The sequence below is a fragment of the Toxorhynchites rutilus genome, chromosome 2 (genome assembly GCF_029784135.1).
Source record: "Toxorhynchites rutilus septentrionalis strain SRP chromosome 2, ASM2978413v1, whole genome shotgun sequence".
In the NCBI taxonomy this organism is placed as follows: Eukaryota; Metazoa; Arthropoda; class Insecta; order Diptera; family Culicidae; genus Toxorhynchites; species Toxorhynchites rutilus.
The window spans coordinates 56,893,388-56,917,737 of NC_073745.1; the positions used below are offsets into that span (position 1 = coordinate 56,893,388).

General features: G+C 38.4%; 1 protein-coding gene across 1 annotated transcript in view; it reads left to right on the forward strand.

The window, feature by feature from the left end:
- The window catches only part of LOC129771606 (exostosin-1), a 527,767-nt gene that overhangs the window by 487,194 nt on the left and 16,223 nt on the right, over positions 1–24,350 (forward strand). The window contains exons 6-9 of the mRNA XM_055775403.1: positions 2,886–3,140; positions 3,195–3,482; positions 3,547–3,791; positions 11,619–11,690. Coding sequence (XP_055631378.1) covers positions 2,886–3,140; positions 3,195–3,482; positions 3,547–3,791; positions 11,619–11,690 — 860 coding nt within the window. The remainder of the gene's footprint in view (positions 1–2,885; positions 3,141–3,194; positions 3,483–3,546; positions 3,792–11,618; positions 11,691–24,350) is intronic.

Here is a 24,350-nt window from a genome sequence, read left to right on the forward strand (position 1 = left end):
GACTGCACGCTGAGACAACTTGCAGACAATGGAGTCATTTCCATCACGGGTACTAATCCCGTAGTTCTGGCAAAGTCGTTGCAAGATACCCTGAACAATCTGTTCACGTGGGCCTTTAAGCTGGGTATCGAATTCTCTACGGAGAAAACTGAAATTGTCGTTTTTTCTAGGATGCACGAACCCGCCCAATTCCAGGTTCACCTATCCGGCAAAACGTTCATGCACTCTAAGTTTTTCAAATACCTTGGTGTATATTTTGATTATAAATGTACCTGGGGAAGACACATTGCGTATCTGAGACAGAAATGCCAGCAAAGAATCAGTTTTCTCCAAACAATTACCGGAATATGGTGGGGTGCCCATTCAGGAGACCTCATTAAGTTGTACAAAACAACGAAATTATCAGTGTTGGAATATGGCAGTTTAGCTACCGATTAGCTGCCAGGATTCATATTCTCAAGCTGGAGAGGATACAATATCCTTGCTTGCGTATAGCCATGGGGTGTTTGCATTCGACACATACGATGAGTCTCGAAGTCTTGGCAGGAGTAACCCCGCTTACTCTTCGGTTCACAGAATTATCCTACAGATTTCTCATCCGTTGCAAGATCATGAATCCATTGGTGATTGATAACTTCGAAAATCTACTCCAACTGACTCCTCAGTCAAGTTTTATGTCTTTATACCATGAGTACCTTACCCACGACGTGCACCCTTCACCAGGCATCTCCAACCAAGTTTGCTTCCCATACTTTTGCAATTCTTCTGTAATTTTTTTATTTTTCCATGCGACAAAAAATCCATGGAATCCCAGATCACCTACGCTCCGATTTCATTCCGCCGATATTTTCGGCAGAATATGGGAAAGTTAGATCTGATAAAATGTTCTTTACTAACGGTTCATACATAAACGGGTCCTCTGGCTTCGGCATCTTCAATGAAAATTCCAGTGACTCATTCAAACTCAAAGATCCTTGTTCCGTGTATGTCGCTGAGCTGGGTGCGATATACTACGCACTAGGGATCATTGAAACATTGCCTATCGACCATTATTTTATTTTTTCAGACAGTCTCAACTCAATAGAGGCAATCCACTCAATGGAAGTTGATAAACGCTCATCTTATTTCCTAACAAGAATAAGGCATCTATTGAGTGTTTTGGTCGAAAAATTATTCAAAATTACTTTAACATGGGTCCCCTCTCATTGCTCGATTCCGGGGAATGAGAAAGCGGACTCGCTAGCTAAGGTGGGCGCATCAGAAGGCACACTTTTTGAAAGGCAAATTGCTTATAATGAATTTTTCCACATTTCTCGTCAGCACACGCTCGTAAGTTGGCAGCACATGTGGAGTGAAGATAAGTTCGGTCGTTGGTTACACACGATTATCCCTAAGGTCTCGACGAGTGCATGGTTTAAGGGATTGGATGTAGGTCGTGATTTCATTCGCGTGATGTCCAATCACAACAACCTAAACGCGCATCTCTATCGCATTGGGCTCGCAGCAAGCAATCTATGTGTTGTGGCGATGGCTACCACGACATCGAGTATGTTGTCTGGTCGTGTATCCGGTTCCATGCTGTCCGTTCTCAGCTCTCCAGAGCATTGAGGGCACAAGGTAGACAATCGGATATCCCCGTCCGGGATGTCTTAGGTAGCCGTGATCCTTATCTTCTGCTCCATCTATACCTGTTCTTCAGAAACGCCGATGCCTTAATAAAGCCTTAATAAAAATATATATTTTGGATAAAAAAAAATCTATCCCTCGTACGTTTTATTCGCACTAAGTCCAGAGAATACCAATAGTTCGTGTTTACAGTCTCGACCAATTTATGTTGAACTCATTTTTTGATACATTTTCGCAGAGAATCTTTAAGAAAAGATGCCCTGGTTCTTAATTCACCCGATACCGGATAAGAATTCAAGCTCCTAGTAACAAGCTCACACAATGCTTCCATCGAATAATTTCTCCAGTACTTTGTCAAAACTCTATCATTGAATTCACAGCTATTATTATTGAAAGTAATAAGTATAGATTCGTGATCTGATGTTTTCAGTTCATCAACGGTAAATGATTGAACCGTGTCAAAATTTGTATAAATGTGATCAATCAATGTTTAGCTGTACTGGGTGATTCGTGTAGCTTCACAAACAATTTGTTTCAGTCCAAAATATTTCATTAGGCATTTCAATTGGGAAGAATTTAGTTTATCAAACAAATCAATGTTGAAATCGCCAGCAATAACATTAATTCCGCTAAAATTTAAAAAATGTTGAACTGAATGTTGAAACATATTACTTCCTGGATATACATAGCAACCCCTCCAGTATGTTTGGAGTGCGACAAGCAAAAAACAATTCTATAACCCAAAATATAGTATTGGTCGAAAGCTTCCACCTATATGAGTTTCTGTTAGAAATAAAAACGATGGACGTTCGTTACTTACAAATAGGTTCAATTCATTAATAGTCTGATTTGTGCAGTGCCTGTGTTTACGAGCGCCACAACTTCCAACAATTCTTTCGTTACACACACTACATTCATTGGTCTAAGCGCTTTATATCCATCGAAAAACAAACACAATAGCGGATCTGTGATATCGAAATTCTACAAACAGCAGCTTGTGGTATAGCCACTTGCTGCTGTTTTTGCGAATAATGCTGGAAATAACTATCAGTTGAGGTTGCAATTTTTACTTATCTTTTGCAGAATCAATTACGCTTTCTTCTGGTTACGACGTATCACAAATTTAAACGGGATTTCACACACAACTATGTAATTTTTTTATAGACAAAAAACACAACTAACTGCAATCTTTGCCATTATGTAACATGTCCAAATGTTTCATTAGGTTTTGTTTTCCTCTCTCCCACTATCCTCCTCAGATTATAAGAGAAAGACTGCCAGACTACCCGCATCGGAACGGGCTGGTTTGGAACCAATCGCCGGGCGCCCTGCTGACGATTCCGACCTTCTCCGACACGCCCCGCCGGCTGCCGTTCCTGTTGGACCCGATGGGGTACCGGCCGGGGCAGAACTACACCGCCGTCATCTTCGTCCAGATCGGCTCGCAGCTGACACCAAATACCGCGCTGTACAAGCTAGTCAAATCCATCACCAAAAGCCAATTTATAGATAAGGTAATTTTTGTACTCTTTTAAATTCTCTTTAACCATATTTCGTTTACTGCGCAGATTCTCATCCTATGGTCCTGCGACCGGCCGGCACCAGGACGGAAACGGTGGCCTGCGACCGGGCACATTCCACTGCACGTGATAGCCGGAGGGTCGGCCGAGGACCGGCCAAGCATATCCCAAAGATTTTTCCCCCACGAACAGATCGAAACGGACGCGGTGCTTTCGCTGGACGAGGATGCCATCCTGAACACCGACGAGCTGGACTTTGCCTACCAGGTGTGGCAGGACTTCCCCGATCGCATCGTAGGCTATCCGGCGCGGGCCCACTTCTGGGATGATTCGAAGGTGAGTGTAGAGCAAGATAATATTTATTTCGAGCGCTTCATTGGTCCACTTTTTTTTCTTGCAGAACGCCTGGGGATACACATCCAAGTGGACGAACTACTACTCAATCGTTCTGACGGGGGCAGCCTTCTACCATCGCTATTACAACTATCTCTACACCAACTGGCTGTCCTATCTGCTGCTGAAAACCGTCCAGCAATCGTCGAACTGCGAGGACATCCTGATGAATCTGCTCGTGTCGCACGTAACTCGGAAGCCACCAATTAAAGTGACCCAGCGGAAGGGTTACAAGGATCGGGAGAGTGGGAGGTGAGTGCGATTCGGTGCCGCAACTCCAAGCGGAAGCGAAGGTGCAGAGCAATTCCAAACGAAATCGGCAAATGACAAAACTTGAGTATTTTTGATTCGAAGGAAAGCTTGTATGTCGTTTGGGTTGAAGTAAATATGAGTTTTCCACAGCAATTGGGATTAACTTTTGAAAAGGGCGTATCGATTTTAGTAAGAGAAATCTTTGATAATTTATATCTCAAAAACTATGAGTACTACCGAAATAGTGTCTTATAAAGAGTTATAGAGCATTGATGTCCAAACGTGAAAAATATCCACCGAGAAAATTTTTTTTTATTTTTTTCTACAAAAAAAACTTTAATTTGCAATATCTAAAATATATATTTTTAAATTTTTTTCAATTTTATTTTCATAGGAAATAGAAGTGATGTAGAAAATTTAGAAAATAGGTACAATATGGTAAAACTATTTTTGACGAACTTTGTGGAACATCGATTTTTTATGAGTTTTCGAAACTTCGAATTTTTGTGTGTTAACAATCATTTTTAGCCACAAATTATGAATCCTTATGTGATTTAAAACAAAAAAGCTCATCATCAATCTCCTTCTAAATCCAGCCATTCTCGAGATATTTGAAAAAAAAATCTAATTTATTGTCTTTTCATTTTAATTTTTTTAAATTTATATATGTATTTTAATTTTTTTTTTAAATTTTTCATGTAAAATAGAAGTCATGTAGAAAATTCTAAAAATGCGTCCAAGATGGTAGAACCATTTTTGACGAACTTTGTGAAACATCGAATTTTTATGAAATTTTGAATCTTGGAATTTTTGTATGTTAACAATCATTTTAAGCCGCAAATTATGAATTCTTATGTGATTAAAAAAAAGCTCATTATCAATTTCCTTCTAAATGCAGCAATTCTCGAGATACTTAAAAAAATATTTCTAATTTATTGTCTTTTCTATAGTAAATAGTCTTTTTTAATATGTTTGTTGTTTCATACCGCCATGTTCCTGAAATTTGATGAACTTTCTTATAATTTTGAACAGCTTTTCCAAATACATTATTATGATAAACCATATGTTTAGGAGTTACGTTGAAAAACATTTAAATACATGTGGGTTAACCCCCTCGCGCACGATTTAATTTTCAAAGGGCGGACCAAATGCAAACACTTCGATGGTTCTCCATTGCAACACTCGAGAATCAATCGAGTAAACGGAACCAAAATTGTACATGTGGAGGTTTCAGAGGGAGGGGGGAGGGGTGGTTTGCATAACTCGAGAACTAATCAGGCAAATGGAGCGAAATTTGGGATGTGAGGGTTTGTATGTGCGAGAAATGTTTCTATGATGGCATGACATCCCTCCCTTCTCTGGAACGGAGAGGGGGTCCCATAAAAATAATACCCATATTTCAACCAAACATATTCCAATCAAGCATGACGATTGAAAATTTTCGGAAAACTCTGAAGCAAAATGGTAAAATTCGAAAAATTCAATTCGCATAAGTTCTACAATTACGTATTAACAAGTGTTTTTAGTCCATTTGATGTTTGCGCTAACGAAATTGATCTTCGTTTGAAAATGGAAATGGATTTTAATGTGATAAAACGCACTCTTATATCGTCTTCTATCTATATAAATAAAAATTGATCGCCGAATGTGTTGATAATGGCAAAACTCGAGAGACGAATTGTCCGATTTAGGGCTGTCTTTATTTTATCATATTTTCTGTATCAAATATTTATTCCATGTAACGGAGAAACATGCTATTTGCAAGTGGTTGAAAAATCTTGAACGAGATTGTGTCTGAAAATAATCTGATATTATAATGACGAGTTTTGGTAGCATTACTAGGAATTTTATAGTAAAAAGTAATTTCAACACGTTGAGCCCCCCATTGTTCTTGCTGCGCTATCCATTCAGCCCACATCAAGAGTATTTGCATAATATCAGTGTCGGTCCCCGCTCCCGAAGATATTTATTGTATAAAGAGAAAATAGTGAGAAATTCGACCAGAAAATAGTTATATATCGTAAAACATACGAAAAAAAAACATGTTAATTTTGATTTCCTTATTTTTTACGTTTTTATAACGAAAAGCTCAACGTCGGTCCCTAGGGACTGACACGGGACTCAAAATTAAAATTTGGGTGGGACGAAGTTTGCCGGGTCAGCTAGTTTACCATAAAACATACAATAAATTACAAATGTTTTCTTCAAATATCTCGAGAATGGCTGCATTTTGAAGGAGATTGATAATGAGCTTTTTTATTCTGAATCACATCAGGATTAGTAATTTGTGGCTAAAAATGATTGTTAACGTACAAAAATTTGAAGTTTCAAAAATTAATAAAAATACGATGTTCCAAGAAGTTTGTCAAAAATAGTTTAACCATCTTGAACTCATTTTTAAAATTTTCTACATGACATACCTACATGGCTACAATTAAAAAAATATATGTGTTTTAGATATTGCAAATTAAAGTTTTTTTTTGTAAATAAAAAAAGAGTACTATTTTTTTCTCAGTGTATATTTTTTTCACGTTTGGACATAAATGTTCTATAACTTGTAACCCGCGACGCTGTGAAAGCGTGCGAGCCAGTCGCTACCGGGGCTTTTTCGTAGATAAGCGGCTGGCTTAAGCGCCACTCCTGCGAAGAGGAGTGGCGCTTAAGCCAGCCGCTTATCTACGAAAAAGCCCCGGTAGCGACTGGCTCGCACGCTTTCACAGCGTCGCGGGTTACATTTGGCGCCCAACGTGGTTTTGGCACGAAATTTTTGGAAACATATTTTTGAAATATTTTCTACTTGGAAATTTTATCCAACTAATTTCGGATAAATTTCTAATTTCGTGGATTAATTATCAATTATTTGTATTTTGAGATTTTTTTTTTTCGGTGAATATAAAATAAAAATTTTTTGAAACCATATTACTCGCATATTATTATTATTTTTCTTCTATTGTATTTATCCATTATATATTACATTTTTCTCTTCTTAGTGTAAGCGTCTCATTCATACACAATATATTACAATTAATAAAATACGAAATTGGGAAATAATTTTCATTCGAATTAAATAATTTAAATCCTATAGTTAAGAAGTACTGAAAAATTATATATATTTTGTCATATTTCTAAAATTTTGGTGGTCCGTTCATTGAGCTGCATTGATCTTCACCCTGCAATAAAAGAATATTTTTGAATTGGTATTTGCTAACAATTTTGGGTAAAAATGGAAAAATTTCCTTTTGCTGAACATTTGAATGTGGAGGAGGTAGATTACGAACTTTTCATTCGTAATCAACTAAACGATGAAACTAGTGGCTTGGATCTCTCGGGAAAGCAAAGGCTCTTGAGAAAATTACTAAAATCGGATGTGAAAGCAGGTCGAAATTATCGTTCCAATAAAAATATTCAAGTGGAGTTGCCGATTATTGAGAAAAAACTGGATGAAATTATGAATAAAATATGGAGAAATGGAGTTGAAGGGAAAGTAGAGTCGCGTCTATTGCACTGCTACTATCGTGTGAAAAGATGTCAGTCGGGGAATGTAGACGAGAAAGTACTGAAACGAAATTTGGTAGGTCGTATTGGGGAGATTATGAAGAGATATGGTATTGGACTTGGACTTGCATCACCGATCAAGGATAGAATAAACAACATTATTGGTGAAGCCGAACAAGCTAAGGCATTGAACCCTTCGCAAAATACGCAGTTGCAGGACATACCAACATTCGATCCTAATCCGATGACACCATTATCACATAACAATCCTCCGAGAAACACTGGAACTATACCCAAAACACGAAACAAAGAAAAAAGCGATTTAGAAAAGGAAAATAACGAATTGCGTAGGAAGATGGAAAAATTAGAACAAAGCCTTCAAAGCGCGATGTCGAAAATAAATGTAAATGGAACACAGGGAACGAGTAATGTGGCCGCAGGAACTAACCAAAACGAACAGTCTAACGTCAGGTTCAATTTGCCTAAGCCAAATATTGCCGAGGATAGCTCCTCAGAAGACCAACCAGTATACCAACAAGACAAACTCAGAATCAGCGATCGAATCGACCAGAAGTTGTGGATAGTTCAAGCGACTCTCAAACGTCAAGTTATCCTCGCGAACATAGGGGTTTGCAGTCAGCAAATCGAGAAAGAAGGTTCCGTTGTCGTGACCGAGTATTCCAGTCTGGAAGAGATTTCTACAGAGTAGAGAAATGGAAGCTACGATTTTCAGGAGAATCGAGATCGGCGAGTGTGGAAAACTTTCTTTACAAATTGAAGAAGATAGCAGAGCGGGAAGGAGTTTCGAATAGACAATTATTGCGCGACGTCCATTTGCTTCTGGATGGGTTGGCTTCAGACTGGTTCTTCACATTTGTCGATCAGTTCGATAGATGGGAGACTTTCGAAAAAATGTTAAGGTACCGGTTTGGCAACCCAAACCAGGATCAAGGTATAAGACAGAAGATTCACGAGCGTAAACAACTGCGTGGGGAGTCGTTCATAGCTTTCGTTACGGAAATAGAGAAGCTAGTCAAAATGCTTTCAAAACCTCTTTCCAATGAACGAAAATTTGAAGTCATATGGGACAACATGCGTCAGCATTATCGCTCTAAACTCGCGACGTTCGATATAAACGATTTGCAACAACTACAAATGTTCAATTACCGCATCGACGCGGCAGATCATAGCCTTCAAATGGGTTGTGACGGACAAACGAGAAGACCGATAAACCACATAGAGGTAGGAAACAGCGATTATACCAGTGATGAACAAGAGTCTGTAAACGAAGTGAATCTACACCAAAATAGAGACCATCAACCTAGGAGGAATAGAGGGGCCAATGAAAGAGGGAACAGAACCTCTAATACTCAAAATCAACCGAGTACAACAGTTCCGTCAACTAGAAGCTGTTGGAACTGCCAGCAAGCTGGACACACCTGGCGAGAGTGTACTAGCCCAAGAATAATATTCTGCTATGGGTGTGGAAATATTGGTAGGACAATTCGGTTATGAGAACGCTGCTCGGCAACGACTACGTTTCAAAACAGAGAAATGGGAAACTAAGTATGGGGTGCGAGATAGGGAATCCTTGTGTCCCACCGAAAGTGAAGATTCCCCCAAATCATAATAAATATTTGGACCGACTGACGAAAATCCATCAAATCAAAATCGATGCAAATAAATGTCCTCATATTAGGGTAAAGATATTTGACACTGAGATAGAAGCACTGCTGGACTCAGGGGCAGGGATAAGCGTGATAAACTCATTGGAATTGGTGGAAAAATATGGATTGAAGGTACATCCAGCAGCAATACGTGTGAGCACTGCAGACGGAACCGAATACAAATGCCTAGGACACGTGAACATACCATACACATTCAAAAACATTACACAGATTGTCCCTACGATTGTGGTCCCACAGATAAGTAGGAAGTTAATACTAGGTACTGACTTCTGGGAAGGGTTTGGGATAAAACCGATGATGGACACAGGAAATGGTCCTGAACAAATCGCAACTATTGATTTACAAAGTAATCCGAAAATTATTTTCAATGTGGAACCCTCAACAGAACTACCAAAGCTGATGCAATATGAAGAAGACGAAACGTTAGATATTCCAACGTTTGACACCCCCGCAGAACCGTTTCCAGAAAACATAGAAACGGAGCATGAACTCAATGATGAGGAGAGAGTAAGCTTAATAGAAGCCGTGAAACTATTTGCATTCACCTCTCCAGGACAGCTAGGTCGGACAGAGCTAATCGAACACGAGATAGTGCTGAAACATGATGCAAAACCGCGAAATCAGCCTATGTACAGATGTTCACCTTACATCCAGAAAGAAATAGATGCGGAAATCGAACGGTTTAAGGCACTTGACGCCATAGAAGAGTGTTACAGCGAATGGACAAACCCGCTGGTGCCGGTAAAGAAGTCCAACGGAAAAATCAGAGTTTGCCTGGACTCTAGAAGGATAAACGCGGTTACAGTGAAGGATTCCTACCCAATGCAGAACATGCAAGGAATTCCGGCGCGAGTGCCGTCTTGCGTAAGCGCACCGCGCGGCCACCAGAATTGACGAGTATGATGGTAACTTCCAGACCTCGCACGTGGGGTCAGTAAGCGGCTTTTTCTACATACCACATAAAAAAAAAAGAAATACCACAAAAGCCACAATAGAATTATTGTAAATTTAGCCACGTGCCACGTTTTAGGCTTACCTCCAATTAGGTTTGCTGGTGCACTGGAGAGTATCTAACTTCTTCAGCGTATCAATTAATTCGCACTACTAGTTTTCTAATCTCACTACACATTTCAAAAAAAGAGAAAAAAAAAAAAGGAAAACTTTTAATATACCAACTGCGATGCAACTTACTTCCCGACTTTTACCTTCAACACGGGTAACACGCGGTACAAAATCACTAACCGCTTCCGCCTTCTTCCACGGACAAAGTCGGAATGGGCGACCACACTTTTCGATCCTCAGATCAGACAGATATTCATTGGAACCGGAACTACGCAATTGTTAACGATGTTAGCAATTCCGTAGTCGTTCCGAAGTCCCTTCTGTGCTTGGATTTGTCCCGCTTTCAAACATTCGCGGGCAATTGTCTTTTCATCTCCCGAGCGCAGTTTAAGTCGAGTCGCTGGCCGGTTTTAGGTTTCCAAGAACAAGAAAACCCGCCGAAAGACTCTTTCCACTTGGGGGAAAAAAACAGAAAATGAAAAAAAAGTCTACGAGGCATGTGTTGGTGCTCTGCGTCCTGGCTAAATTGAGCCGTCGAGTTACACCTGGTACTCAATATGGTCAGCCGCCCAAATCGAAAATGGGAATGGCACTCGCATTGCCATGCATCTCATTCTACACAGAGAAAGACACTCAGAAGCACACACCGCTGTTGATTCTGAGCTGAAGAAATAGTACGAGGGGTTCTCCAAAGTAATTTGTGGTACATGCTACAAACTCTTTCTAAGACATTACTTCGGTAGGACTCATAGTTTTTGAGATATAAATTATCAAAGATTTGTCGTACTAAAATCAATACGCCCTTTTCAAAAGTTACACTTGAGTCAAACAATTCCCAAATGCTGCAGAAAACTTATATTTCCTCCAACCCAAACGGGATACAAACTTTCGTACGAATCAAAAAAACAAGTTTTTGAAATCTGCACTTTTTGTTCAATTTCATTTGGAATTGCACTGCAGCGAAATGTGTCTTGTTAGTTAAGCTAATACACGAGACGCTACAACTCTCGTTGCTATTTACTTAACGACATTCTGTGGCCAGTCCCCAGTTCCCGCTGCCCTCGGTCCGAGAAAGGAGTGAAAATGTGATTCGAATGTAATTTGCACCCACATTTGCACTCTGCTCTCAGGATTCAGATCTTCGTTCGCATTTGTTCGTCCCGGGCGGCGGACGTGACTTCGATAGTAATGACACCTTTCCTTTGGATGCTTCTCAAGCCGAATGAAAAAGCAAAGTTGAAGAAAAACAGATAAAGTAAAGTCAATAAGCATTACCCGGAGATTCCTTTCGAATGCAATAGACACCCTCTATCGGTGGGTGTGATTTTCTACGCTCACTCTCTCTATGCTCTGTCGTTTTCATTCGGATTCAAACATTCTGCTAGCAGCAATTCAATCGGATGTGTGTTACATCCTCTTCTCGTGCCTCAATTGAACCGAATGTGATAAACTGTTCGCTGTAAACCAAACTCCAATCATGGCAAGAGCTGGTTAGTTACTCACACCCCTCTCCGAGAAACAAAGTGCTTATTTGTAGTATCTTTCGCAAAATTTAACGATTTTATTGTCTTTCACCTGACAGATCTCCCTGGAACGATCCTGATCATTTCATCCAACGACAAAGTTGTCTCAACACCTTTGCAGCCGTGTTTGGGTAAGTGCTCGATAGGATTAGATTGCATGCAGTGGTTTTGATTTGTTGTTTGAATTTCTAATCAACTATTCTGTTGTGTAGCCACTTTTTTGTTATCGATGAAGAATTGTACAGACAAACATAAACCTTTATTTCCGATTGAATTCACTAGAAGTGTCGATGCATTCGCAAAATAATTCCATCTGACATATAGATAGCACCACTGTCAACGAAACAATTACTTTTTATATACTGCCGTTCTAGGCATAGTTGTCCCATGTTCCAAAATCAGCAGCTGAGAAAAACGCAATCAAAGTTTTCCGGCATATTTGTCTACCAAAAGCTTTAAGTATTTCAATTTAGCAATACACCGGTTTTTTTAGAAGCACTATAATATTGTTTAATGAAATGTGATGAGATCCCCTCACTCAATCAATCAAGCTTGATTACGGTTTTAAAAATTCATGGTGGGACTGTTTTTCCGAAACAAACACCTTCGCAGAATATAAATCTCATTGTTATTAGGCATTCGCTAACAAGGTGTACACGTGTTCTGTTAAAGTTTTTCTTATTTGTTTGAGAATTAGTTCGTTCTTCCAAACCAGAAATGAGCACATTAGCCCTGCTGAAAGTGTGACATGAAATTTTTGCACTTGAACCGATTTATTCGATATGGATCTACAAAAAATACATGGTGGGACAGTTATGAATAGAATATCAACATGGGACAATTGAGCTTGATGTTGTTTTTTTAAAAGCTGGAAACAAACTACAGGGTTTTCCATTTCGGGCATTTGAAATTATACAGCCCTGCGCTGACAACCGTTTGACATAGCTGTCAACCAAAGCGTCATATCGTTAGTTGAATGTCTGCCATTTTACAATATGGATCGTTTTAGCATCGCACAACGTGTTAAGTTTGTTAAATTATACTATAAAAATGATGAAAAACCGGCAAATGTTTTTCGAGCATTACCGACGGATTTTGGTCGTCATGGACGGCCTACAGAGCACACAATCGCTAATGTAGTGCGTAAATTCGAATAAACTGGATCCGTAGCGGATATTGTGAAACCTGTGCATCATCGTAATGTGCGTTCGGCCGAAAATATTGCTGCTGTTGCTGCCAGTGTGGAGGATGACCCGGATGTTTCGATTCCACGGAGTGCTCAGCAATTGGGCTTGTCAAACACTTCATTGTGGCGAATTTTGCATTTGGACTTGCACCTACATCCATATAAAGTCCAACTGGTACAAAAATTAGAGCGTGGTGACCATGGAATGCGTCGAGCATACGTCGATTGGGTGAACGAACAACAGCAGCAAAATGCTGAATTTTCGCATCAAATTTTCTTCAGCAATGAGGCACATTTCGAGCTCGGTGGCTATGTGAACACACGAAATTTCCGTATATGGGGCTCAGAAAATCCACACGTGATTGTTGAGAGGCCATTGCATCCGCCAAAAGTCACTGTTTGGTGCGCATTATGGTCTGGTGGAGTCATCGGGCTGTATTTCTTTGAAAATGAGGACGGCGAGACGGTAACTGTGAATGGTGAGCGCTATGGCCGCATGTTAACCGATTTTTTTTTGCCACAAATTGAAGATATGGATCCGGATGACATGTGGTTTCAGCAGGACGGCGCCACGTGCCACACAACACGACCGAACAAGGCCATATTGCGAACGAAATTTGAGGGACGCATAATTTCGCGTTTTGGTGATGCCAATTGGCCGTCCAGATCATGCGATTTGAACCCGCTAGACTTTTTTTTGTGGGGTTATGCGAAAGACCGTGTCTATGCCAACTCTCCGCAAACTCTTGAACATTTGAAAGACAACATTCGTGAAGTTAGGACCGAGATACCGCTTCATATGTGCCGAAAAGTCATCGAAAATTACCTGTTCCGGATCAAGGTGTGCGAGAAAGCCCTAGGGGGACATTTGAATGATGTTGTATTTCACACATAATGGCATAAACCAAACTTTAATTTGAAATAAAAGTTTCATCGAAATTCGAATTCTAAGTGTGTTTTATTTCAATTTACTTTCGGAATTTAAAGTTGGAAAACCCTGTATATGTTTATATGTTTTTTTTATGTTTCATAAAACGTTGAAAAACAACGTTTTATGAAGAAAAGCGAAAATCGTCAAAAAGTAACATGGGACAACTATGCGTGGAACGGCAGTATAGCACTTGGAATTAAATTATTTGTCAAATTTCATGATAATCTGATGTTTAGTTTACAATTTACACTGGCTTTATTGACTTTACATTGGAATTTTGTGGCTTGTGGCGCCGTCCTGTTGAAACCACATGTTGTCCAAGTCCATATCACCCATTTCGGGCCAAAAATAGAGACTGATTTGGGTCTCCATCTATTGATGCGCTAGCGGCAGCAATATTCTCGACACTACGGACACTTATTTGTCTCACTGGCACGGGAACATTTTGTACTGCGCCTATGGATTTAATTTTTTTTCTCTAAACGCTGAATTGTTGATCTGGCAGGACGATTATGACGACCATAAATTGGACGTAGCGCTCTTTAAGTTGAAGCCATTGACTCCGAATGTCGGTAGTAAATTTTTAATAATCTCGACTCGTTGTTGGATCGTACATCTTTCCATTATGAAATGGCAAACCTTACTGAAGAGAAATGTCAAGAGAGCGGGAAAAATATGGCGTCGTTTGCTGTCCCTATTGGTCTACTTTTGTAGCGTCCCTATTAGAATACCCGTTACAAAGTAGACACTTCAACTGAGGAAAGTTCAAAATTTCAGGACTTTAACAGGTGCAATACCTGAGATATCGAGAAATGAAGATTCTTCTTCAAGAAGCAAAACCGCAAAAAAATGCATTTTTTTTTTTGAAAAAAAGTGAGTTTTCATAATATGATTTTTTTAACACAAGAACAGAATAACTTATAAGTATATTATATTGTTCTAATCGTTATTGATCAGGTTATTCGAAAAAAAGTTGCTTTATAAATAAAAATAAGAAGATAAAGCATAAGAAAAAAAGGAAAATAAGAATGAAAATCGTAATTTCAACAGCATATTTTTACTCACAGGAGTGCTTTTCAGCAGAGTGAACGGACTATTTTGCTTTTGATCCCAGCCAGCTTCTAAACAGTCCAGCTTTGGCGATTTGATTTTCGTTTATAGACGCAGGGCATTCCATAGGAATAGATTAAACAGGCTTCTCACAGTCCATCTCACTCCCACTGGCAACTGTCCGTTTCACCCCACCAGCAAATATGGAAAAGTTCATTCGTTCATTTATCCACACCTGTTTATAAATCACTCTTGTATCTGCTTGGAATAATCATGGCGAAAAGAATGCAGCAAGCAATCGTGAGATTGCACGATGAATCATTTTACACTCCCCGACCATCTTCATTCGGGACTGATAGTGAACATAACAAAACGAAGAGTGGAAAACAACATTCAATGAATGAATACTCCTTTGGAAAGATCGCACGAAACAAAATAACGAGTGAGTCGAAATAGACTGAATCTACGTTTATGTATGATTTTATTTTCCCTTGTACTCTTTTCCTTGTCAGCATTCAAGTGCACATGAATCCATCTTCCCGCTCACCAAAAACTTCATGTTCATGTGGTCTTTTGCGTTGGCTTAGACCGTTTAATACTAGAAACAAAAAAAATGTCATTGCAGTAGTGCACAGGAAACAACTCAATTTCAACTATCTACCTATATTTTACTGCCGCGATCGATGCTCAATGATTGCTATTTGAGTGAAAACCGAATGATTTTACAGAGACACTCGCTGGCTCAAACAAACGTTTCCAATTTGATTCTATCACCATCTAACGTCATTCCGAGAGGCAAATGAGGGAATGTAAAATTCTCTGAGAATAGGTGAGCGGAATCGGGACAGTATTTTTTTTTTTTTAAATCGAGAATGAACTTTGCGAAGATGATAGATGAATGTTCTCTGTCTCAAATAAAGTGAGGCATAAACGGAGAATAGAAGGGTGAGTTTTATCTGTGGATGAGTGTTGTTGAACGAATTTCGATGCGATTTTGCCCATACCTGCCCACCAGTACAATTATTTCCATAAATTAAATTTCCCACTCAAAAAGGAATTTATTTTTCCGTACATACCTAATATCGCTTCACTGATAACTCACAACCGAAACATAGCCACCAGCGAATTGAATTTTGATATTAAAATACTCAAAATGATCAATATCGAAGCCGCTAAGATTACATCCACCCGTGGAATCATTTATGATTTTCGGTTTCTGTTTCCCTTTTCCACTTCTGATTAGTATTCATTGCGATAGGGTAGTTTAGATATAATAGAATAACATGTAGGATTACCCCCTTCTTGAATGGCACTAATGTTCCCAGTGGAACTTTCACCTTCTCAACGTAGGTATTACTTGCGTCATTTTTATTTTATTTATCCCTTTTGTTTATTTTAGGCTCATTAGCATTTTAGCTGTAACAGAGCCGAATTTTAACCGTGTACATATCACATGTTTATCATATCTATAATTAGCACATTAAAGAGTTAGAGTATCCCTTTCTATACCATTGCATATGGTACACATTTACACAGTAGCCATTTGGACGTAAGAGTTTTCCTTCTGTTCTTGCATTATCCAGTTAGACCGGACAGCGGAGACAGTTGATTGATCATTGTTGAGTTATTTCAAGAACAGCAGCCTGATGTGTCTTGTAGAACAGAGCAGTTGTATGGATGAATCGATCTTATTTCGACCGTGGATCGATCTCCATTGCTGATGATTGTTGCGTGGACGTAGTTCTTCTGTAACAACACAAAGATGGTCAATGAGGGCCCTGATTTTGAACTCACGATCGATCGCTTACTGAGCGAACGCGCAACCAATGTGGCTACGGAGACCCCCGTAATTTTTATTAGTAGTACTTAAATGACATTTATATGCCGGAAAAAGCGCATTGAATGTATTCTGGAGCGGCAAGCTCTAGAACACGCGTGACCATAGTGCAAGTCGGTAGAAATTTCCTCGGCGAAAAATTTCCTCGGCGAAAAATTTCCCGGCCAGAACGGGAATCGAACCCGAACCCCCGCCTTAATAATTATTAAGTGACGCTAACCAATCGGCCACGGAAGCACCCGTATTACCCCCACTGTTCATATTACCTGCAGTTCCCCTATTAACAAATTCTGAAGAATATTGCTGCGACGACCTGCTACGAAGCGATTTAAAGCGTTTTGAAGCGTCAATAAAGGAAATATAGGAAATCAAAAATATTTTCAACATTTATACACTTAATACTAATGGGTAAAATAAAAAAAGGGTCTAATTTTGTTTGGCTGGTGAACAGGGTTTCCACAAGTCTGTAAAGTTTTCTGAAAAAAATCAAAAAACTAACGGAAAGAATGAAAATTAAAGTTTATTTCAATTTTGAATTTATTTTTCTTGTTTATGGTTTGTTAGAGTCGTATACATGCAACAAAATAAATCATAAAACTTTTTTCTCATCATAAATTGTATGATGTTTACACATAGTTAGACCTTTTCCTTCAAATTTTCTGTCAATTTCATTCTTGACGCTCCTTCTTGAGCTGATACATAGTTCTTCGCCTTCAAAATAGAGTACATCATTGTGGATGCCAGCGATTTCGGAACTTTGTTTTGATGGAATTGTAAAGCGAGAATATTCACTCAACTATCGAAAAGTGTCCCAAAAACGATCTTATATGGTTCAACATTTTTATAAAGGTATTTTCATTACTTAACGAGAAATAAAACAATGTTTATCAGTAAAGAGGTGGACCGAGAAAATGCACTGTAATTAATTTAATATTTAAATTTGCATTATAAAAAAAATAAATTCTGTAACATTGCTAAAAATTTGTGATTCTGTATCTGAAATTTGGCGAAAAATCTTTAATACAAAATATTCTATATATGTGGCAACCCCGCTGGTGATCAATCACTGAACTTTTGAGCAAAATTGAAGCACTTTAAAAAAATATATATTTAGAATCGCTGTAGGTTTATTAGGGTGGCAGCGAAAATGGTCATGTCAAATTTCAAAAAAAATATTTTTCGATACCAAATAACTGAAAAATGTTTAAAAAGTTCAGATCTTGTGTTATCTCGAAAAAAAAAAGTTGTGATCGACTCAGGCTAAGGTCCCAAAAGATTGATTTTCGTCAAAAAATTATCTTAGAGATAACATCAGATCATGACGTTTTATGCATTTTTAAGTTATTTGGCATCGAAACAAAAGTCACAGGGGGGTTGTGTCCGAGACACGATCGCATAATTGACGTAGGATTTCGTTAAGCTATCTATTGATTTTGGATATGTTTGAAAAATTACATAATTAAACTCTTTGATTTTGATTTGGTGGCCCTGAAAAGGGCCGTTTTGTTTTGTTGTTGGGTATTGTTTAATCACTCCACCAGTGAATGATGACAGAAGGATGGTAAACAGTTATTGGATGGTGCGTATCATATAGAAGATGCCGAAGTGGAATGAGATATGATGAAAACCGACATCTTTGACCCTAGACCAGATGGCCCCTGTGTTATGTATAGATGAAATAAAGCAAAAAAAACCTACCAATGTAATATAAGATAATTACCAGTACCGAACACAATTATCATTTTTTACCATCAGTAAAAACATGTTACATATTTAAAATGGAAAAAGTAATTTTCTTTTATAATTTTTACTGCCTGAGTGTTTATTCAACCCAATGCAAAATTTAATTGGACTAACAACACCTAATACTATATGTAGAGCATATGGGAAATCACTTTTTCTAATATTTCTTCACTTTTCCAACTTTTCTCGCCGTATGAAATTTCCTTGGGTGAAAATGAACACATCGGTCATTTATTATGAAAATTCACGAAGCAACCAACATTAAAGTTGCAAATTTAAATTTTATTTTCTAGAATTAATCGTATCACTCACCTTACTTGCAATATAAAAATACTCTCGACTTCCATATATTTGCTATGTCGATTTCCCCCAGGCAGCTTGGTTTTGATGTCTCTGTTAGGGAACACATATTGGTGGGAGCGAAAGCTCCCCCTACTTTCATGTATTTGAGATGCCAATTTCCCCCGGGCAGCTTGGTTTTGATGTTTCTGTTAGGGAACACATTTCGGTAGGAATAAAAGTTCCCCCTACTTTCATGTATTTACAATGCCGAATTCCCCCAGCCAGTTTGGTTTTGATGTCTCTGTTAGGGAACCGCCGCATGTATCGTCAATTTCGACCACTCAGAAGTGGGTATGTCTATTAGTATAGGGGTTGAGAATTTTCAATTGCTCGATAGTTAATATCATGTCAAATATTTTTTTCTTCAATATAAAAAAATGTTATGGAATGCCGAAATCGATTGACGCAAAAAAAAATCATCAATCCATCATGAAATGACCGAGCAATAAGCGTTTGAAATTTTCACGATGTGCTCGGTTTTTTGATTTGTATCCCAATATGTTCCCGAAAGACGTAATCCTACGTCAAAATTTACGATTTTCCAAATTTCCTTTACTCCCCCCTTGGAAGTTTTTCGAGGATCAAAAACTCAAAACTTTGAGTGCTTTGAGGCACTCCTCAAACATGTCCATGAACATGTTTGCTGAAACATTGCACAGGTCATTTTCTTGGGCCAATAAACAAAATTTACATGAACTGTTATTGAAATTCGATGATGAAATTTTTTCCATACATCCATTGCCACCCTAATATACAGCCATTCCATGTCAAACCGATATAGTGGTTCTCAGATTTTAATATTTTTTAAAATAATGTTGTACTTTATCACAAAACATTAGACCCGTATTTTTTTTATTTTTTTTTATTAGGGTGCCCATTTTCCTTTGAGGGTAGTCCGAAAATTATTTTTTTTCCACATTTTCGCAAAAATGACTTTTTTTCAAAAACTCATATTTTTTTAACCACAGGACCGACCGATTTAGATGATCGACATATCGAACTGAAGCCAATGAGCTAGTCTTTTATTAAATTGTACTTGCAAAACAAACAGGATTCTATTTTCGTAATTATTGATTGCAGTTGTTTTTTATTGTTTTCATGGCTTTGGATTAGAGGGCGTTATATTTTTTTAAATATCTTTTCTTAAAAGCTGAGGATTATTTACACAAAATATCTCCATGTCAGAGATGCTGTTTTCCGTTTTTTAGATATGATTTTTCAAAAGTTAACCGATGGTTCGAAAAAACAATTTTCTCCCCTATACAAAAATTCATAACTTTTGAACTACTGGACCGATTTAGATGATCGACATATCAAATTAAAGCTTATTAGTTGGTTTTCTTTGGAAAATATCACTCTTGCGAAAAATTTGGACTTTAGAATTGTAATTTATGATTGAGTTAGTTTTTCATAGTTTTCAAGATTTTTTTTTATATTTTTTTCTGGAAAAATCAGGTTTTTTACATAGTAAAATATCCGAAGTATCCGAAAATCAAAGAGGTGTTATTTTTCGTCCTTGAGTCATTACTTTTCAAATTTAACATGTTTAAAATCTTCGTTCGATAGACTAGACCTATGCGACTAGAATCCAATCTTCCCGCAAGTGTGATAATTTTTTCAAAGATGGTTAGCTTATTGGCTTCAATTTAAAATGTCGATCATCTAAATCGGTTCAGTGGTTGAAAAGGAATGAATTATTGAAAAAAAAAGTCATTTTAGGAAAAGGTGGAAAACATTGATTTCTCGGACCACCCTAAAATGGTAATGGCACCCTTATAAAAAATAAAAATACGGGTGTAATGTTTTGCGATTGAGAACAAAATTGCCACTTTTGACGAAATCTGAGAACCACTATATCGGTTTGGCATGGAATGTTTGATGAGCTTTATAACGGAATCGTTCCTTCACAAGCTCTAAGGAACTTTCACAATAGAACGAAGGAACAAAAATTGGATGGTTAAAGGGACATAAACTTCGAAGTAAGAAGATCACAATGCAGAGCAGAGCAGATGTGGGAAGTTTTCTAGATATTCCTTTCGGCAAAAACGATGCTATTGCTAAGGAAATCATGACTCTGGAAAAATAGAACGATATACTTTCAAACCAAAAATAATGTCCTTTTTATGGTATATGAATGTCCAAGCTTGTCCAAGAGGACAAATTTCGATTTTTTACGTAGGATTACGTCTTTTGGGAACATATTGGGGTACAAATTGAAAATCGAAGATCGAGCAAATTGTCCAATTTCAAACGCTTATTGCTCAGTCAGTTCACGATGGATTGATGATTTTTTTGCGTCAATCGATTTCGGTACTCCATAGCAATTTTTTATATTGAAGAAAATAATATTTGTCATGAAACTAATTATCAACACAATTGAAAAATCTCAACTCCTATCCTAACGGAAATACCCACTTCTGATTGGTCGAATGAAGACACATGCGGCGGGTCTCTCTCAGAGACATCAAAACCAAGCTGCCTGGAGGAAATCAGCATTGCAAATACATGAAAGTAGGGGGAGCTTTTGTTCCTACCGAAAAGTGTTCGTTTAGAGCGACATCAAAACCAAGATGCCCGGGAGAAATCGGCGTTGCAAATATAGGGTTGGGGAAAAAGAAATGTCGTATTTCTGATTGAAATTTGACGCTTTATTTAACATACTTAAAACTATCCAATTTAAGTCGAATATGCGCCGTTTTGTTCGCAAATTTGTTGCCATTTAGAAGGCAACTTCATTACCCCCCTTATAAAACCCTCCCTCTTTATTTGCAAAAAACTCAGACAGCCAGTTTTCGCAAGCCTCTTTTGAGGCCAACTTAGTATCACCAAGAGCGTTTTGCATGAAGAGATGATAATCACTTGGAGCCAGGTCCGGACTATACGGTGGGTGCAATAGGACATCCCATCCGAACTCCCGTACCTTCTGGCGGGTCATCAAAGATGAAGAGATGATAATCACTTGGAGCCAGGTCCGGACTATACGGTGGGTGCAATAGGACATCCCATCCGAACTCCCGTACCTTCTGGCGGGTCATCAAAGATGTGTGAGGCCGAGCGTTGTCCTGGTGGAAAACAACACCATTCCCATTGATCATTTCTGGCCGCTTCTGGTCAATCGCCTGCTTCAAACGGTCAAGCTGCTCACAGTAGAGAACTGAGTTGAGGGTCTGGCCATAGTTGAGCAGCTCATAGTGGATGATTCCCTTCCAATCCCACCAAACACACAGCAAAACCTTCCTGGCCGTCAATCCGGACTTGGCGATGGTTTGGGCCGGTTCACCGCGCTTCGACCACGACTTTTTTCGCTTTAGGTTGTCGTACGTGGAAGTGGATCACACCACTTTTCATCACCAGTCACCATCTTCTTCAAAAATGGGTCGAGTTCGTTCCGTTTCAGCAGTGCATCGCAGGCGTTGATTCGGTCTAAAAGATTTTTTTTGCGTCAACTCGTGTGACACCCATACATCCAGCTTTTTTTGGAATCCAATCTTCTGCAAATGGTTCCAAACGGTTTTATGGTCTATACCCAGTTCCTGACCAATCGAGCGTGAGCTTACATGCCGATCTACTTGGATGATTTCAACGATTTTATCGGTTTCTACGACGATTGGCCTATCAGTACGGGGTGTATCTTCGACAGCCACTACACCAGAACGAAATCGATCAAACCAACGCTGTGCTGTGCGAATCGTTACAGTATCGGGTCCATAAACTACATAAACTACATTTTTCCGGCCACCTTCGTTGCAGTTTTACCTCGCAGGTAGTATGAACGTTAAATATGGCGAATTTCTGGGGGACTCCATCTTTGACGCGCTATAACTTGAGACTGAAAAGGACAATAACAACGCTGTCAAAACGACACATGTAGCACAAATTGTCGTCTTTAAATAGCCGTAATATGACCGGATGCGATAAGTACAACACAAGAAATGTTTAAGTGTTGCCATATATTGACAATATACGACATTTCTTTTTTCCCAACCCAATATATGCAAGTTGGGGCCATTTTTAAATTGCAAGTAAGGTGCGTGTTTAATCTTAATACGCTATAGCACAAAATACCTCTAATTCATGCACAGAAAAGAGCCATAAATGTTTAGTCTCATCGTACAATAGGTACAATCAAATTCTAGCGAATCAACTCCTAAAACAAAAAGGGTCATAAATCACTCGGACAGATGCCCGAATAGCCAATGGGCTACTTTCAAATAGCCACAAGTGAATTCTATACGTCTCCTTTATCACAGCATCCAATTATGCATAGAAATTCCGCAGAAACGAAATTCTCCAGATAAAATAGGGCCTTTGCATAGTATTCAAGACCAGTGACCGGTGGCCGATAGCCACCGGTCAATATATATAACGCTGTAAACCAAACAAAAAACACACTTGAAATAAATCTGCCGATCCAAACGCATCTCTCGTATTTTATCTCGCAATGATCTAATCCTTTTGTCGCACATTTAAACCGCTTCTCGCCGAACAGTGTCGAAAATTAATTTACATCCGTCGTGTCGAAACAGTGCGATTAATTCTAGCAAATAAAATTTTAATTTGGAACTTTAATGTTGGTTGCTTCGTAAAATTTCATATCAATGACCGATTGTGTATTGTGAAAAATTTAGCACAAGTGCAGGTGTAAAATTGTATATGGTAGCAGTTGTGTTAAAAATGACTTGATATATGAAACGATTTATTTCAATTTTTATAAAAAAACCCAGGTTCCCGCTCGAGAACAGGTCGTCCTCGTCGAACTCTCAGTTTTGTTGTGTTCATTTTCACCCAGGGAAAGTTTATACGGCGAGATTCAATTTTTCAAGTGAAGAAATATTAGAAAAAGTGATATATGCTCTACATATAGTATTAGGTGTTGTTAGTCCAATTAAAATTCGCATTGGGTTGAATAAACACTCAGAAAGTAAAAATTATAAAAGAAAATTGCCTTTCCTATTTCAAATATGTTTTCTCTATATTAAAGTAACTTGTTTTTACTGATGAGAAAAATTGATAATTGTGTTCGGTATTGGTAATTATCTTATATAACATTGGTGAGTTTTTTTTTTGTTTATTTCATCCATTCATAACACAGGAGGCATCTCTTCTAGGATAACAGAGAGCGGTTTTCATCATATCTCGTTCCACTTCTGTAACTTTTATCTGATACGCACCATCCAGCGACTGTTTGCCATCCTTCTGTCATCATCACTCGGAAAACACTGGTGGTGAACAAACAATACCCAACAACCAAACAAAACGGCCCTTTTCAGGGCCACAAAATCATTATCAAAGAGTTTAACGATGTAATTCTTTTAAACATATCCAAAATCAACAGATAGCCTAACGGACTCCTACGTCAACTATGCGGTCGTGTCTCGGACACAACCCTTCTGTTACTTTTTTTACAATATTCTAAACTAGGATACCCCCTTCAATACATAATGGTCATAATGAAAACGAAGTACTAGCTGAGCAAAATGGATATTGTGCCGATACAAATTGCGATATGTATGAAAAGGCGAAAACAGCAGAAAATTCAATTTAGTTCTTTCCCAATAACGACATTCGAAGCAATTTCACATTTGATGGGAGATATCGAACTTTGGAGGACATGGTTTACCAAAACATTATTCAATTCGTTCGATCTTCCAAGCTGAGTCTACAATGAATCATAAGCGATTACAGGACACAAGTCAAGGCAA